Source organism: Colossoma macropomum, unplaced genomic scaffold (genome assembly GCF_904425465.1).
Source record: "Colossoma macropomum unplaced genomic scaffold, Colossoma_macropomum, whole genome shotgun sequence".
NCBI lineage: Eukaryota > Metazoa > Chordata > Actinopteri > Characiformes > Serrasalmidae > Colossoma > Colossoma macropomum.
In genome coordinates, this window is record NW_023494805.1 from 31,262,529 (window position 1) to 31,281,232 (window position 18,704).

At 40.1% G+C, this 18,704-nt stretch overlaps 1 protein-coding gene across 2 annotated transcripts in view; it reads right to left on the minus strand.

The window, feature by feature from the left end:
* Positions 1-221: 221 nt before the first annotated feature.
* Positions 222-18,704, minus strand: part of acin1a (apoptotic chromatin condensation inducer 1a) — a 31,878-nt gene continuing 13,395 nt past the window's right edge. The window contains exons 6-18 of one of the 2 annotated variants that reach the window (XM_036597824.1): positions 18,306-18,458; positions 15,770-15,864; positions 11,312-11,372; positions 9,482-9,527; positions 7,595-7,749; positions 7,347-7,487; positions 6,603-6,774; positions 5,904-6,049; positions 4,799-4,906; positions 4,522-4,629; positions 2,822-3,134; positions 2,630-2,730; positions 222-1,231 (exon numbers count right to left, since the gene is read on the minus strand). In XM_036597824.1, the coding sequence (XP_036453717.1) occupies positions 932-1,231; positions 2,630-2,730; positions 2,822-3,134; positions 4,522-4,629; positions 4,799-4,906; positions 5,904-6,049; positions 6,603-6,774; positions 7,347-7,487; positions 7,595-7,749; positions 9,482-9,527; positions 11,312-11,372; positions 15,770-15,864; positions 18,306-18,458 (1,899 nt within the window). In that variant the 3' untranslated portion in view covers positions 222-931. Of the gene's footprint in view, positions 1,232-2,629; positions 2,731-2,821; positions 3,135-4,521; positions 4,630-4,798; positions 4,907-5,903; positions 6,050-6,602; positions 6,775-7,346; positions 7,488-7,594; positions 7,750-9,481; positions 9,528-11,311; positions 11,376-15,769; positions 15,865-18,305; positions 18,459-18,704 lie in introns of both variants that reach the window. The other variant, XM_036597822.1, reaches the window with a different exon arrangement.

The following is an 18,704-nucleotide window of genomic DNA, read 5'->3' on the forward strand; positions in this document are numbered from 1 at the left end:
TCTTTTATTATTTCTATTTATTCTAATATTAGTTTTATTACCCAGATAAATACATTTTGAAATAACTTTCTCCAAACCTTGTTTCACATTACTGAAAAACACTACGCAAGAAACCATATTTTTGTTCTTAAATGTTTTATTTGTACATTCAGCACTTACAGAAGTAGACAAAAAATAAAAATGGCTTTTATTCTAAAAATGATCAAATGTGTAAAATTAAACTTAAAAAAATCAAATGTGAGGAGGCTAAATATCCATCCCTTTCTCCATGCTGGGACAATGGTGAAAGGATAGCCAAAGGGGCATGAGACAACACAGAGACCAAGAACAGGGGACAGGAATGTTCCAGAAGATGAAGTAGATCTGGATGACGCTCTTCTCCTTGATCTTCATTCTTTAGTCTACTCTGAAGGAGGGAATGGAGAACCTCTCAACAAATGGAAAGGACAAAGAGACTGAAGCATAGTGTTTTATGCATCAAACTTTAAAGTACGTGTGCAATCCAGGATCAGCTCCCTCCGGTCCATGAGTCTGTAATTTGAAGGTATGAACGGCAGTTTGATCCTAGATAAGCACTGTGAACCTAAAAGGTCTGACACATATGGGCAGAGAGCCCTTCAACTGCGGTCAAAGCACCAGCAGTGACGTCATGTAGTTTAAAAGCCCTGTTCCCTACATGTTTGGGGAAGTAAACAAGAAGGAAATTCATGGCAACCCCACTTACATCAATAGTCTCATAATACTGAAAGGGAAATACTGGAGTCATCTCAGTTCCCAGGTAGAAGACACCAAGACAGCTGTCTATATGGAGACACAAAGTCCTGACTGTGTTTGGTGGGAGACAGACAGAAAGTGATGTCCTCAGGCTTTTACAGTACGCACAGGAAGAGTGCGTACGGGTCAGTCAGCTCCAGATTGCCCCGTGTGGACATCAGCGCCGTTTGTCTCTGGGTGGGGGGTCACTACGGCTGCGAGACCGCCTGCTCCCGCCGGCACCGCCTGCCCCAGGCCTGCGATACGCGTCTCTCCGTTTGTCTCCCTCTCGATCCCTGCCTCTTTCTCGCTCTCTGTCCCTGTCCCGCTCTCTCTCACCCTCCCCTCCCCCACTGCCACTCTTTAACCTGTCCCTACGCTCCTCCTCTCGTTTCTTATCCTCCTCCTGCTGGAGCTCCTTCCTCCTTTTCTCTCGCTCCCTCATCCTCTCGGCTCGTGCCGCTTCCCTTTGTGCTGCCTGCAGGAAAGAAAAAAGAAGGGAAGGGAATTTTATTTTTGGTGACGGGGATTCCCACAACTTGACTCTTCACTTGACCTGTGCAGCGGCCAGAGCCATTTGTTAACACCATGTTAACAGCCAATGCTAGGGATGAAAAAGGAAGGATATTTTATATAATTTTTGACACGGAACAAATTTCAGTAGTTTCAAATTATTCGAAGCAACACTCACAGTAGGCAACCATTCACATAAACAGCTGGACATTTGGAATTTCATCCCTGTCCAAAGGAAAAAAAAGTATTCCCAAATTGGAAACTTCACACAATCTTTACTGTAAATGCAAGTTAATGTAAAAGATTTTAATCCAAGCAATTTTGGACTAGTTTTATTAGTCCAATCGTGAAAATTTCAGACAACGTAAGGGACATCACCTGTGATGTATATCATCATATATGACCAAAAGTTTTTGGACAACTCTTCATCCAGAGCTTCTTCCAAAATCAAGAGAATTAGCCATTTGTCCCTCCTTTGCTGCAGTAACAGCCTCTACTCCTCTGGGAAGACTTTACACTAGATGTTGGAAGATTGCTCTAAGGATTTGACTGCATTCAGCCACAAGATCATTAGTGAGGTCAGTTACTGATGTTGGATGATTAGTTCTGGATCATAAACAACTCTTCAACTCATCCTGGAGGCACTGGATGGAGCTCCATCACCCCGAAGAGCAAAGTTTCACTGTTCCACAGCCCAATGCTGGAGGGTTTTATACCCCTCTAGCCGACTCTTGGCAGAGGGCCCGGTGATCTTAGGCTCATGTTTGGCTGTTGCAGAGCATCCTGTTCTATTGGTCTGTGCTTTTCAATGGAGACTATACAGCAGTGAGTGCACCTTAATGCAGCTGACTTCACTTAAAAGGAGTGTCCACAAACTTTTGGACATATAGTGTACATGTTTTGCTTTGGACAGTGACAATATACATACATACACCTTAGAGTGTAAAATTATGTCTTTAACAGGTTTAAAATAAACTTCAGTTAAACCTGAGACACAGCACCATCTAGTGGCAGATGTGTGACACAGCAATTGGGTTAAGTTTCAACCACGAACGTGCTTTGAACTGCAGCTTCCAAGGACACAGTAGTGGAGTTTAGGAACCCATATGATTTATTCAGGTTTAAACGTGGGTTAAACTCTTAACAGCAGCTAAGCTAATGACTGTAATTGCTCCATATGGTCTGAGTGTGTTATTTGCATGTATTTTGCCCAACCCAATTAATGAAAACGCACCCAATTCACATTCTTTTGGTTAGCATTTAAACATACTAAGTCACCTTAAATTATCATAAACAGATGATTATGTAATAACTGTTTGGCTTAAGTGTGACACAGTGTGAAACAGTAAGGGAGACATCTGACCTGTTCTTCCGTGAGCGGGAGCCAGTAAATACAAGGAGTTGTTTTGGTTTTGCAAAACAGGTCATCTAACAATTTTGCAGGTGGCTCTTCTGGTGCTTTCTCTGAATATGAAAAAAAAGAAATGATTAAAATTATATAGCTGTAAATTGAAAATATTTAATTATAAACCGTAACTACTTTGAATTTGCTTACCCTTCTTGTCAGCCTTCTTTTCTTTACTCTTTCCTCTCTCCTTGCGCTTCCTCTCTCTGTCCCTGGACCGGGATCGTCGGGCGCCCCCTTCATCTCCAGGTTTCCCGAAATCCCGGACCTTATCTCGATCCCATTCTCGCTCGGCACCAGCCCTCTCCCTCCTCTCCATCTCTCGCTCGCGCTCAGCCCACAGTTCCCGCTCTTGGTGGAGAAGAGGCGGTGGGCCAGCAGGACGGAGACCATGACCAGCTACGGCTCCTCTCTCCTCCTCTGCCGACCGCTCTCCTGTTTGCAGACCTCTGTGAAAGTCCAACTACATAGAAGCGAATGCAACCAGGGAGGAAGAAAGAGAGACTCAGAGCATGATATATATAGAATGACAAAACTTACAGAGCACTAAAGTGAGCCATCGACCCTAGACTAAACATTTTCACCACAAAAACCCCACTAGCTACGTTTCCATCGACTTCATGTAAACTGTTAGGGCTGCAACTATCAGACATTTTAATTTTTTACTCTTCTATAAGAAAAATAAGATGTTTCACTTTAATGACACAATGGACAAAAAACATCTTATCGTTATTTATTATTGCTGCAGCTGTTATGTATTATTAATTATCTTTCTTCTAAAACTGCTGTAATTTTCCAATTTTCTTTTCTAATGAAACTTACTACTAAGTAACAGAAAAGCCATCACAATAATTGGCACAGCACACAGACCAAAATGCTATTCTGGGGGGATCTGGTGGCCCTGATCAGGCTGAGATGGTTTAAAGGTGTCAATGATGAGAGCAGAGGAAACAGCACCTTTTTAACACACACACGGTCTTAAAAAAAAAACAAAAAACAAAAAAAAACAAACAAACTTTTTTTTGGTCACTATAAGAGCTTTATTTCTACTGTGTCAGTCTTATGTCCGGCACCCGGTGCAGTCTCAATTCTTTCTTTTTGCTCTGGGTGGACGGCTCGCTCTTAAGCTTTTGTTTATTCTCAGAAATAAATGCAGCAAAGAGCAGCTAGCGAGCAATGCAAAGAACTAAGACAAGCATGCGGATCGGTCAACTAGTAGCTTTTTTCGTTTTCAAATATTTTAATTATGGAATTTATCAAACTGTACTGAATATTTGTTGCAGTCTGAGGAAACTGCAAGTGTCAAAATGTAAGTAAAAAACACCATATATGCTTTATATAGCTTCCCCTAACCAACGTCACATTTAGTAACAAATGTTCTTTATATAAAAGACATTCCTGCAAAAAAAAAAAACTGTCGTCATTAATTTTGGTTTATCAATACAAAAAGTTGTTTGATGTATTTCCATTTCATGTGTGTTGCAATTTGTGTACTTTTGCCTTCACTGACGTCTCCATAATTTACTAATAAGGAAATCTGTCACGTCACACCAAATTAAGGTTCTTTTTCCCCAAAAGCAAATCAAAGTGGTTTCTGCAACATTTCAGTTATCGATAAACAATTTATCTACTTATTTACATAGCCAACAGCAACAAACTTTTTAAAGCTTTAAAATATTTTTCATTAAAAAAAAAAAGTTAGGATGAAATGACAACGTAATCTACGTCTAGTTTCTTAAGGACAAGTACTACATGTTCCAAACATTCATGTTCACAAGACGGTGGGTTACCTAATGGACTGGCAGTAGATTTAGAGTAAAGTCAGATTAGGCAATGTATCTGATACTCACCTCATCCTGTTGGCAGAAGTCTACACTGAGGAACTTTGGATTGCTCTGGGGCCATTTCACCCCATGCAGGGCCGCACGAGTGGCCTGTGCCTCTTCTGCACTGGAGTACTAAGATACAGAGAGAGCGTGTTACAAACAGCAAAAAAGACACTTAAAAAAATTTAAATAAAAGAAAGAAAAAGTGTAGTTTATGATTACTTTCCTCCAGCACATTCTACTCATAAAATACCAAAACAACCATGTAAAGAGCTGAGTAAATATGCAAGGAAAGCCTTACTGTGACATAGCAGTGAGATTTTATTTTGTCGATCCAGAAGCCCTCTTCTACTATGGTGCCTGTGCGGTTCAGCAGCTCCTTCAGCTGCCCCAGGGTGAACGGTCTCACCTGAGAAACAAATGTGAGTAGAAAATTACATTTTTTGGAATCTTTTTGTGGAAACAAGATGTTGAATTCATTGGACTAGAGACCATTCACTCCACAGTGATATTAAATCACAAATTACTGTGATAAGAACAATAAGGTAGGCTGTATTTACCATCACAGTCATGCCGTACACAAAGAGTAGGGAACTGAGGACCAGAGTCCAGCACAGTCGGCTCAATTCCTTGCTCCACAACAGTACGAACTCTGGCAATTAACTGCAGAGTTGAATAAGGTGTGTGTGAACAATAAAAAACACCCAGCTGTGCAGGAATCCAGCTCCAGACTGGAATTCACCCATCACACTCATTGACCCAGTTTATATAACTAATATCTCACCTGAAATAGCAGAAGACCACTTGTCACAAAGACAACAAATCAGTAGCCTAGATTAACCTGCCTGTGGTGAGGTTTCAGCCAGGTTTGTTTCCCTTGCTCTCAACACAACTGATGCAATTAATGAAACAATTAAAAGATCTTTCTGAGGTGAAGTGGGCGTGTTAGAGCCGGAAAACACCACAACACGCAGAACAGTTGTATTCCAACACCAGGACTGAGAACCACAGAGTTATGCAGCACCATCCACAAATCTTTATGTTGCTAACAAATGCCAAAAGTCAACAGTCATCCAAATCTTTTCTCAACTTTCAACTCAAACCATCTTTTCTCAACTTTCAACTCAAACCATATCCAGGTCTACATTAAAGTCGTGCAGACCTAATGACAAGGTTTAGGGTACATAATGACTTATTGTGATCTACTTAAATGATAAAAACCATTTGGAAAAGCAGAAACACTAGTGTCCCATTCTTCTTATATTCAATAATCAAACTAGATAAAACTAAAACACCAACATGCCTCTTGGATATAAAACAGAACCTTATGCACTGGGGACACACATGCCTCTCAGGAGACCAACAATTTGATAAATAGCCTTGAAGGCTGGCTAAAGAATATTTACCAGGTTGCAGACGTGAACAATGTTGGAGACTTTGCCACGGGGAGGAGAAGGCTGCTTAGTAGTACGGACTGGGTCATCAATGGTGATGCTCACGCCTGATTTTTGCTGGCTGATAGAGCGACGAAACAGGGTCTCACTGGTAGTTACTGTGTGAAGATCAGGAAGGGGTAGAGAAACACAAACAATCAAAGAAGGTTATTGGCCTAAAGGGTTATTTCGTTCCAACTCCCAACTACAGCCTAAGAACAAGAACCCCTCTATTGATCCCAAGGCCAAAGGCACACACCTTACATACACTGCCATTTTGTTCTGTCACACAAACTCCACGTATTATGAAACTAAAAGAGTAGGGTCCATGTCTCAGAGCTGTTTTTGCTGGCACACACACGACCAACAGCATTTGAGGATGCCGGTCATATTGTTTTGAACATATGGAAGGTGTCATAGCAACACAGTGCATATTTTTATTTAAGGCATCTATTTCTACTTATTTTATGGTGTTATTGATATATTTTGATGTAGTCTAGCTTTCCTAGCAGAGTTGGGAACGTTTTTTCAAACGCCCAAAATACTTAATGTTGTGACCGTCATAAGCGTTCATAACCAAACATAAACTAACATGAATTTGAAATGAAATGCCGCGAATATTCTACAATATATTAGTAGTTTAAAATAAAAAGCGTTTCCTACACTTCTCACCAGTCTTTATATCCACATGTTGCCGAGGTAAAGATGGCTCTGTCTCCATGGAAGCCTCCAATTTGTTTTCCAGCGAGAGGCCATCTTTTCCTTCTCCATCCTCCTCTTCCTCCTCATGCTCAGTGGGTTTGGATTCCTTCTGTCCATTCTCTTGAGTCTCAGAAGGTACAACCTGGTCAAAAAACATTTACAATAGATTAATCTAACATGCCTGTTTCAACAACCCAGTTTTTACTCTTCTGAAAGCTATTAACAGTGATTTCAGACAGCCCACTGGTCCAGTGATCCATTCAGCAATGACAAGGGTTTGAACTTGAACATGTATTTGATTCTGCATAGACCAACCCCCCCCCCTCAAAAAAAAATAAAAAAAAACAATGCAATTTACCCACATTGTAACCCCCTGATAAACAGATAAAATATAAACTTACTTCTTCCACTTTTAATGGTTTATCATATACTACGTAAAAAAGTATGATGAACTAAAAGGGGCCATCGAACATATTTGTGAAGCATATTTAATACACGTTTTGCTCATTCCCATCAAACTCTTCTTGCCTACCTTTATGGAACTGTTACATAGGCTCTTGTTCCTGACCATAATTTGGTGTGTATCTTTTATCACAAATAAAAACAGTGCCACATCAAACAAGAACTGGAACAATCTTATATGATTAATACTGTATATGGTAAAGGCTCTGTATGCCCGTTTTCCATCTCAAACCAACAAAGCAGAAGACACACCTGCGTAACAGTTCGCCTGATCTTCAGATCCTGGTCTCCTCTTTCTCCTCTGTCCTCTTCCCCAGAAAGATGCATCTCCTCTGGGTGCAGATCCAGCACAGCTTCTTGAGCCAGACCTGACCTGATATCTGGAATCAATGACTAGAAAAAAAAGGAGTTACTAAAGTGCAGCTAAATAAGTAATACATAAAAATTAGGTTCAAAACAATGAAATCTTCCTTTAAGGGAGAAGAACACTTGCTGCTTACTTTCAGAGAGTCTGTGGTGATGCTGATGGAGGGTTTCTTGGCAGTGACAGTAGTGCTTGAGCCCCATCTCCTTTTCCTGCCTACTACTGTGGCAGTTCCAGCAGCAGTCTCTGTCTCCCCCTCGGAGCTCCCTGCGCCAGGTGAAGGTTTACTGCCTGAGAGATGTAAAAGGCAAAGCTTGAGGATGTGCCATTTTTTAAGAACATCCTGCATGATTACATTAAGTACAATATAACTGACCTAATGCATATGATTAGGTTCATGCGTTACTTTTCAAGGGTGATATCAGGTTGTGTGTTCAACATTAAGCGATGGCCTGACAAAGAAAGATCAAGCTTATGAATTCATTTATCCCATATGCAGTACATAAACTAAGACTGGTCTTTTTAGTCTGAAACATTATACAGTATCATCACTAACTGCTCAGAGATATGTGCACGTAACTGACAAAGTAGGTCACTGAAGAAAACACATTTCATAAGCATAAAAAAAAACATCCTTAAAAATGTGACAGGCAAATGGTCATGAAGGCCAATCCATCATATTTAATAATAACACACACCTTAATAAAAAACATATATCAACCCTGAAAGGCATGTTATCACACCTGCTTTAAAAAAAACAAAAAACAAAAATCTAACTGTCGCATCAAATTGTGTGTGTGGATTGGGTCTGTCCCATGTGTTTTATTTTGTGTTGAACTTTCCACACTGGCTTGGCAATTTTTTCCATTGTTGACAAAGAACTGGCAATTAGAATTTGCATGACAGTGAAGTTTGACTGGGCTGCGAGCTAGGAGATTCTTCACCGCAGTAGGGAGTCTGACTGGGCCGCGAGCCGGGATATTCCTCATGGCAGAAGCAGTTTTACTGGTCCAGGAGCCAGGAGATTCTTCACCGCAGTAGCGGAGTTTGACTTGGCTGTGAAGAGGGTGACTAAAGACGGCAGCTGGGAGTTTTGCACCCTGCCAGCTGAGAAACCGTATGATTTGTAGTGTTGTTGGAATGTTAAGTACCCTTGAGTTTCAGAAATGGCCTATATTAGTGTTATTTCTTCAGTTGCTACAGAGCATCAAACCACATGTCAATCATGGAATATCTACTAAAATATGTAATTTAATCCATCTGTATTGTATTTTTTCACAATTACCTTAATTAATAAAGTAGGTCACACCAGCGACTTCAACTAAAAGCTTCATATGAAATAATGAGCTAAATTTGAAATTTTCTGATAACTGAAAAGACACAGTGGATTTACCATGTGCTTTTCTTCATAGATTTTCAGAAAACAGGTAAAAGGAAGTCATGAGTGTTATTTTTATTTCAAAATGAGAGATTTTTGTTATGCAGTAACACCAGTGACACGACTCCTGGGGACTTTTATATTTTATATTTTTACTTAGATTTTTTCATATTTATTGGCATTTGTTTTCTTTATGTCATTTAAATAACATTTCACAATCATGTATAGATTATTGCAGTTAAAATTGCAGAAATTGTTTTGTTTTTTTTTACATCAAAATATGGCACTCACCTTTTACATGTCTTGATTTGAAAACCAATATCGCTAAATTGATGGCTCAAGAAGGTGTAATTGTTAAAATAATGTAGTTTTATTTTAAAATATAAAACTATTGTAACCCTAACGTGTTTAAGTGTAATATATCTGTAAACACTAGGGACACAAAAACAGACGTTTCTATAGAATGACTCAGCTGCGTTTAATATCGGCAGCTCAGATTTTACAACAAAAACTCCATCCATGAGGGAATGAAGTGGACTTTAATCTAACTAGACCAAATGATACGGACAAAACAAAGGAGGCATTTGCTTTCACAATGGCTAAAGAAATCAAACATCTTGGAGAGAATAATATAAGGATACTCACTGCTCAAAGAGATCCTACGGGCTGAAAACGCCTTTGGGGTGGTGCTCTGCAAAAAAAGACAAAATAAACACACCCCAGCCAAGGGAGAAAGGTGAGATGAGTTGAACAGAGAAACCTCGGATAAACACAGAAGTACAAAACGAGTAGGAAAGGTAAAGTAAAAGAATTTGCTTAAAAGCAGAACCTAGAACACCGCATTAGTGATAGAGATACCTTTACAAAAGAACTAAGACTATTCTGAAGATGTGGTCTGTCCACATCTTTCATAAAGGCTGTCTTGCAGTTATATTCCATACATTCATATAAGCAAGACTTGCTTCCTTCAATCATGTGACATTCATCTAAATAAATATCAAGTGACAGCAAGTTCAGACAGCTTGACATCACTTGATATTTCAGCAAAGAGTCTTGACAAGAAATTCTGCATTGTGTAATGAAAAAAAAAAGTTAAAATAGAAAACTGAGAGGAACTACTTATTTCCCGGCACCACTGACACCTGTTCTTCACTGGGATGACTATGGCTCAATCACACGTCTGCCTGTACTGTATTTAGGCAACAACAGTTCAATCAAGGATGGCTGAAGTTTGGGTGGTAATCTGTCATCTGGGCTGGTGGAGGAGCTCTTATGTAGATCAGAGAGTGTGGTGGAGAACTGGAGGCTTTAGGGTAGTAGAGTCCTTGTTTGACATATTGTATGAATCATTTTCAGCAGAAGCTCTGATGTGGGGTGAAGTTGCAGCAGCTGAGGATCTCCATCCTTGACTAGAATTGCTTCTGAGACGGCCACTGCTAAGCATGTTGCAGTCTTTAGGGAGTGCGAGGTGACACTTCAGCAGCTAATACGGTCTCTTTTTGGACCAGGCTGGTTGAATGCGACCACTACAGTCCACATCAGTTTGGAACAAAGAACTATCCAAAATTGTTCACTGTTGAGAGTCCAGATATTATAACTGTGCTTCAGTGACAAAATGTCCGGAGCGTCCTTGTCAAAGAGGCAGGCATCAGACTTTTGTATTGTCATACCAGGCAAAAAAAACTTAATCAGGTAAGAAATTAATATAAGTTCCAAGTTTGGTGTCAGAAAGCATGACGAGTGTCTCAAAGATGTCTTGAAGGCATGACAAGTGTCCATTCATATGCTACCTTTTTGTGAAAAACACAGCTTTGTGTGCCTTGTAAGCAGAGGAAGTGTTCAATGGCATGGCACAGTACAGCATGGCCGAGGCATTCAAAAGTCCAAGCCATGTCCATTGGAACGTGGAGACTGTTGCGTGGTGTGTTTCACTGCAGTGCAGAGTCATGGGGCCTATCAGGTATAGCCATGGCACTTGGGAATAGTGGAACAGATGCAGTAGTAGTAGAATGCAGGTACCATTACGGGCAATGGAAGAGGCATGATCACCTTTACAACAAAGCAATCAAGGGGGTTTAAACATCAGCCAGTGTTAGAGTGCCCCCTGCTGTTTCTGTCAAGGACAGCATCAGCAAAGGTTCATACAACAGCACAGTTAACTGAGACAATGTCTCGTAAAGCAAAGAGCTCAAAGTTGCCTGGGTGAACTAAAAAGAAGCATTTTGCTAAAAAAATTAAAAACTCTCTGTGATAGTCTATGTTAGAAAAGATGACATGCTACAGTGAAAATGGAAAACAGATGGCTCAAAATGCTGACACAAAAACAGTCAGAAAGACTTATTATTATCTAAATTTAGGTTAAGATGAAGGAAAGACAGCACAGTAACTGAATGGAAAGGACTTCCCTTCTCTTCAAACTGATTTCAGAAAGAAAAACAGTTAGGTGGTAGAGCTGAGTAACCTTCGACTTCTTACCTCCTCAGTGCCCTCGGGAACCTTCTCAGGCTCTGCCATCGCTGCCTCTTTCACAACACTACTGCTAAAAAGAGAATAAAAGAAAACAGGGAAGGAAATTCAACAAATATTGATCAATATATTAGAGTTAAAAAGAAAACTAATTATTTGTTAGCACTGGGGCAATGCATGTGGTGTGTGTGTGTGTGTATATATATATATATATATACACACACATATACACACACACACACACACACACACACACACAAGTAAGGGATTAATGTCAGAGCTTGTGGCTTAACCCTAATGTCTTAATTCCCGGATATGAATCAAGTTTATACTCTTTGCAAAAAGGGTTCTAAACAGTACTGAAAAAAGGGTTTTTTGATGCATAATAGTGGAATCTTTTTGGTGCTATATAGAACCAATGTCATTACTAAAGAACCTTTAAAGAACCATTTTTTAAAGAGTGCAGTGTAGGACTGAACTGCAGTGTCAATGGCAAATGACCACACTAGAGTTTTTTTTTCTTAGTCTAAGCTTAATCTGGGTCTTGGAAATGGCCCTTAATTTATCACGGCTTATAAACAGTCAGTACCATTCTTGACCATGAAAGCATCGATTCCACCAATTTTTCAGAATTTCCATATTCAATTATTAAGATGCAAAGGATGTCATTTAAAATATTTTCATATGAAAAGCTTCACTCTGTAGAAACACACTGAGCCACAACTGTTCACAGAGGTGGCCTTCAAATACTACCACACTGGAAGCTATTAACATGAAACGGTTGCAAATACGCTGTTAGATGCCTGAGAACTCTGACAAAGTTTTGACTTTGACCATTTTTTTTTTTGCGGAGAGGTATGTTCAGGGCATCGTAAGGCAAAATAGTTCAAGATTTTTTTGGACACTATTTTCTGAGTTTAAAAGTTACATATAAAAACTCAGCAGACATGAAGGCTCACTGGTTAGTTTCTAGAAAAATGGCAACGCTTGCATTGTGGTTAAAATGAACACCATCACTTAGAAATCTGAACCAGCAAGTTTTTCCACAATGTAACATTTCACATCAAAATCACTCTGAATGATTCAACTTATGCAGAATTTAGAAAAATCAGTGGAACGTCCCTTTAGGAAAATGAACAACAAATTGGGAGAAAGCAACTACGGACATCCTCCACATACTGACCAGCTCCGTCTTTTTTTTTTCTCCTCATTGTACACACACACACACAATATCTATCTATCTATCTATCTATCTATCTATCTATCTATCTATCTATCTAACTATACACACACACGAGAGAAAGAGAATGAGGAGTTCTGGAAACCACGATAAAGCACTTCAGCAAGACAACCTGCCACACTACGTCACCCGCTTTCACTCTTCATTCACAAAATGAAAGCGGCAGGACTGACTGAACGCGCGTTCACGCACGAGGCTGAGATTGGTTTCTTAGAATTTTCCGTTCCACCTTAAATGGCGCCGCAGCTCCATTCTGCGCGGCTCCCGGGCTCAGCGTGCGGCTGCTTTTAAGGTGGACCTGAAAATCCGGTTAAAAAGCTGCCGAACAGGAACAGCAACTCCAGGTTTATCGTTCCGGCGTCGTTCTCTCTCATCACCTTTCACGCCGCCGGTGCAGCTGAAAGAAGCGCTGCGATGAAACGGGACGCTGACGGCATCTCTGACCAAGAGACGCTGCGAGTCAGACAAACAGAAACGAAACGGAGAAGCCCGGATCCGCACAGACGCTGGAAACGACGCACGTTTTGCTCCGCTTATCGCTCCTCGGCGGCTTCTATCAGCGTTCAGCCTCACAGAGCGGCACAGCCCGCGACCACACGCCTCTCCTCACACCACTAAGGGCGGAGTGAGGAGCAGCTCTTACGGCCCCCTCAGCCCCTCACCCAGCGCCACTCCGGCTGAACGGCACACGCAGCACAGCCATGTTTGATAAAGGGGAGGATGCGGTAGGACCCTGAACTCCCAGGACGGTCCTACTGACTGCCTGTTGGGAATTCGAGCAGACCTTCGGCCACACACTGCTCCAAAACCCACGGAGAGCCTCACCACCACAGGCTGATCAACCACTCTAGAGCAAATTCTGTTAGCATACTCTAAAAAACATGGTTCTTTAGTGAAGGGAAAGTCTCTACTTGGAACCATGAGTTCTATATAGAACCATTTCACACCTAAATGGTTCCTTGCATGGAGAAATGGTTCTTAAAAATGATGGAGAATGAGCTGCATTTGGCTCTATATGGAACCTTTTTGAAAATGGTTTTATATAGCACCAAAAAAGGGTTCTTCTATTGTTACAAGCTTGACACTGTAAATACAGAAGAACGCTTTTGCTGCTAGACAGAACTATTTTCCAAAAAGTTCTATACAGAACCAAATATGACATTCTCCATCAATCTGAGGAACCATTTAAGCATGAAATGGTTCTGTATAGAACTCATGGTTCTAGAAGGAACCATCTTTTCTGAGAGTATAGGGGAGCAAGCGCTTCATCACCGTCAAGCCACATTTATTACAGCATGAGCATCTCATAGAATGAAGGAAGTACTAAACCAGACAAACCAGGATGAAACTTGTATTCTATTACCTGCCTACAAACATCTTAGGCCAGTTTTCGTTATCATGGCAGTCGAATACAGGCATAGATGCTGTGGGGACAAACCGATCATTATTTTTATTAGCCCTTTTTTTCACCTCGAAGCTCTGTGAGCTAAATGAACACACACAATATATCTTTGCTCTTTAATGAGTGGCACTTAAAATTCTTAACAAAAACAGGTTGTCTAGGTAAATCCTACATGTTACAGCTAGTTCTGACCTGGCCATGTGATTGGCTGAAAGGCATTCTAAGAGCACCAATAGAGCTGAACAGTGACCTTTTTCAGTGGCTCTGGTTCCAGAAGTAAAAAAATCCCATTTGTTTTCTCCACACTCGTTTAGAAAAAAGCCTTATATTAACGCACTCAGCCACACCAACCAGCTACGAGACGACTCACGATGCTATAAAAATAAACCTGAGCAAACAAATTAGAAAAACAACCAAAAGTGCAAAAGTACAAGACTGAGTGCGCAACGCTTTTCAGGTCTCAATGAACTACACGTCCCACAAAACGTGGCGAATGATTTCAACCAATCACTTTTCCTCCATTTCCTGTCAACTTTTGCAACTTGCACATATTACTCTATAAAATATGAATCCTTCTATGGCCCATCTTATTACTTTACTCACTCAAGTACCCCCAGGAGACAAATATAATTACTGAAAGGGCCTAAAAGGGTGGGGAAAGTTTGATGCCGCATTAATATATGAAGAAAAGAGGATTTTTATTCTTTGGCACATAACGAACATAATGTTATCTGTTTATAGGTTTTACTTTGTATGAGCGTGTGTCAACTGTCTCAAAATCTAATAAGAGAAATGAATAAATCTAACCATAAAAATAAATATTTCATATAACCAGTGGTATAATGACAATAATACATTTGAAACTGTGCCAATGTCTCACAGTATAGCACTCGCTCTAGCATAACACAGTGAAAATATGGATTCAAATTAAGTGCTTCACTGGAAGAAAGAGGCAACTGGCTGGTTAGCATAATAAGTCATGCATAATTACGCTAAAACATTATCCCTATCTACCCGGTTTTTCAGGTGTCTTGAGAAAAAAAAAAAAAGGTTTATATTTGGATAGAGATTATTCACATATAAATGCAGGTGCAAATGTATAAAACAACCATTTAAAGCAGATTTAAATCTGATCGCTCAAACTACTTTAGAAGGTGGTCCGATAGCCAGTTTAAATGCATTTGTCTCTCCAAGCCACATGACAGCCTCCCAATCTGTGACGCCTCTGCCCTCTGCTGTTCTGGATCATTTTTGGACAACAATTTTGAGGCAACACCAACAACTGGCTATTGTACATGAGCTGATTTGTTTTTTTCATGCGACATACTGATTTCAGTCTGACTAACCGGAGATACATCTAGCTGCAAGGTGTGATGCTTGTGATGAAAAATCTTACCAGTTTACAATACAGACATTAGTCACATCAAACAACCAGGTGACTAATATAAGACAGCAGGCAGTCAACCTGTTTTTTAAACAAAAACAATCTGCCGATTCTGAATGTGCATCGCTACTATGCTGCTTTGTGAATAGTAACTTTTCACCTCACAGATCTAAAGTTATTTCATGACAAAGCAGACATAAATGGCAACATTCATGAGAATGATTGAGTATAGCACTCACTGAAACCTGTATTGATGTGTATGTGCAGCTATGTTCGACCTAATTGTTTAGCACAATTTTATGTGCAGCCACAAAACAACTATGTAATGTGAATTTGAAAAGGTGCTGGAATGATGTTAAGGGTTTGGAGATCTTTGGATTACAATGAATCTTTTGTTGCATTGTGTCTTGGCAGTATAAAGAATTGTTTTGCAACACAGACCTTTCAGCATCTGTTTTAGCAGCATCCTCCTCTTCAGAGTCTTCTTTTCTCTCACTTAATTCCTTCTTTTCATCCAGTACCTTGAGGCGAGGCTTCTGGGGGGGAGAGAGTGGGCAGGGAGTACAATTAGTCATGGATGAATAACTTAAGACATGAATAAAGTTAAGTTATGATTCAGTTTTTAAAAAACACATCAACATACACTAACACAATTGTGTATAAAAGATGTCTTAAGTAGACAAAAGTACTTTTTCCCTTGTTTTATTTTGGCCAGATTAGCACAGGATGCTACACACAGGATGTTTCGTTGTTGGCATTTCATTTTAGCTTAAATGCTAAGATGAAACATTTTTTACGTTCTGCATTTTAATAGAAACATACAATACTCCAATCGTGTGTTATTCTTGGTCTTTTTGGCAGAATTTTGGCTGAAAATGATCCAAAGTGCCACTTCCGGTTTTCAGCCAAAACAGAGAAAAATGACCCGAAAGATTAAACATGACCACAACAAAGAGTCAGAATGTAACACTTCACAAACAATGATGAATAACTAATAAAGGAAAACTAGAACAGTCATGAGAAATGCTGTTTGTTCTCTCTGCTTTCCTGCACTGTCTCGGTTTCGACCAGGAAATTTTCATTCTGGTGCATCACTAGATACTACTCCATAAGAATGTTTAAAAAAATAAATAAATAAAATAACTGTGATTTAACAACTCAAAAACTTCAGTGGAAAACTTATTGCTGCCGCTGCTTCAGAATTTTATGAAATGTCATGAAGCTGCAATTACAAAACGCAGAAGGCTTTTAATTCGAAACAAACATGAGCAGAAATACTAAAATGTGTGTGTTAATAATTGTTGAATAATTCCTGCAATTTTTCCTCCAATCCATGTGGGCGACAGTACTGTAATTCTAACAAAATGTTGGTTGAAGGTGGTGTACTGCAGGGTGAACCAAAGGCACCTAAATAGCATGATGACAGAATGTATAGATTACTAAGAAACGCAAATACAAGCAGTACAGTGCTCCCCACAAACACTGGCACCCCAGTAAACATGGTTAAAACAGGCTGTATAAAACATTCATTATTGCTTATCCTTTTGAACTTTTCTTCAAAATAAATAAATAAAATTCTAATACATTTCTTTCCAAAATTGTGTGCGCCACAACTATTGTCACTCTTGAAATTCTTATAAACCAAAGTGAAATATGTTCTCATTTTTAAGTTCACCCAAGAGATTAGGAAAACATAAATGGTCAGCCATGACTTCCTGTTTCCCTGGGGTATAAATATGAGGTGACACACATGCATAATTTTCTTAGTCATCCTTCACTATGAGAGATACCAGAGAATGTAGAAAAGCATGAGAAAGACCAGAGAGCGTGTGAAAGCATGAGAAAGACCAGAGAACATAAATGCTGAGCTGTACAAATCAGGAAAAGGCTACAAGAAATTACCTAAAACAGTTAAAATTGCCTATTTCCATTACCAGAGCAACAATTAAGAAGTTTAAAACAGCTGTCGATGTTAAGAATCTGCCGAGAACAGGACGTAAGACTATATATACGCTGACCCCACGCACAGAGAAGAGGATGGTTCGAGTGGACAAAGAATCTCCAAGAATTACAGCTGGGGAATTGCAGACATTAGTTAGGTCACAACTTGTTTGGGAGGGTAGCCAGAAGAAGCCTCTGCTGTCAAGCACTGACAAACTTAAGCGCCTACAGTTTGCCAGATGCTACTGGAACTTTCAGTGGGACTGTGCTCTACAGTCAGAAGAGACCAAAACAAAGCTTTCTAGCAAAAAACACCAGAGGTGGGTCTGGCTAGACACAAAGATTATACAGATAAGTACCACATCCCCACTGCGAAGTAAGGTAGCAGATCTATGATACCATTTTCCTTCCAAAGGCCCTGGACAACTAGTTCAGATACATGGTATCACAGACTCCATCAAGTACCAGCAGATATTAAACCAAAACCTGACTGCCTCAGCCAGGAAGCGTAAACTGGGCAGTGGTTGGATCTTCCAGAAGGACAGTGATCCAAAGCATGCCTTAAAATCAACACACACATGGCTCACTGACCACAGAATCAAGGTTTTTCCCCTTACCCAAACCCCACAGAAAACCTGTGGGATGGGCTGAACAGGAGAGTCCAGAAGAGTGGACCTTAAATATAAACAATCTGGAAAGATTTGGTGTAGAGAAATGATCTCAGATCACGTCATGTGTTCTCCAGTCTCACTAAGCATTATAGGAAAAGACTCTTGAAAAAGGATGTTGTTTTGCAAAGGGAGGCTGCTCAAAGTATTAACTGAAGGAGGGCGAACAATTGTAGGATACACAGATTTCAAGTATTTCTGATAAAGGTTGGATATTTGTCAATATTTTGAACGAAATATCAAAAGGAATTTTTAGAGCTTGTGTTGCTCATGTTTACCAGGGATGCCAATATTTGTGGAGGGGACGGTTGCAATATGGTGGAGACCGCGCCTCTGAGATACTCTAGAAATGTGAAGCCGACACTAACCTTGCTTGGAATGATGTCCTCGCTGTTCGCTTCTTTTTCCTGCGTGGAGCCATATTTTCTGTTTTGTGGCGTGACTGGTTTGTTGGTGACACTCACACTTTGATCAACATTTTCTTTCTCCTGAATCAAGGAATCTCTCTTCGTCTTTTCTGACTGAAAGGGAAAGAAAGAAATGTTTAAAACACACAGTCCTATCTGACAAGAGCAGCTAAGATGATGATGTTGATAAAGCATGAAGAATGATGCTGATGCTATTGGACTGATGCCACCACCCCAAAATAATTGTTTGCATGACACCCCGTCACCAAGAACTGGTGGTGAACTATATGCCTTAGCTCCATCACCCCAACATACACTCTAAGAAAAAAAGGTATGAAACTGTCACTGGGGCGGTACATC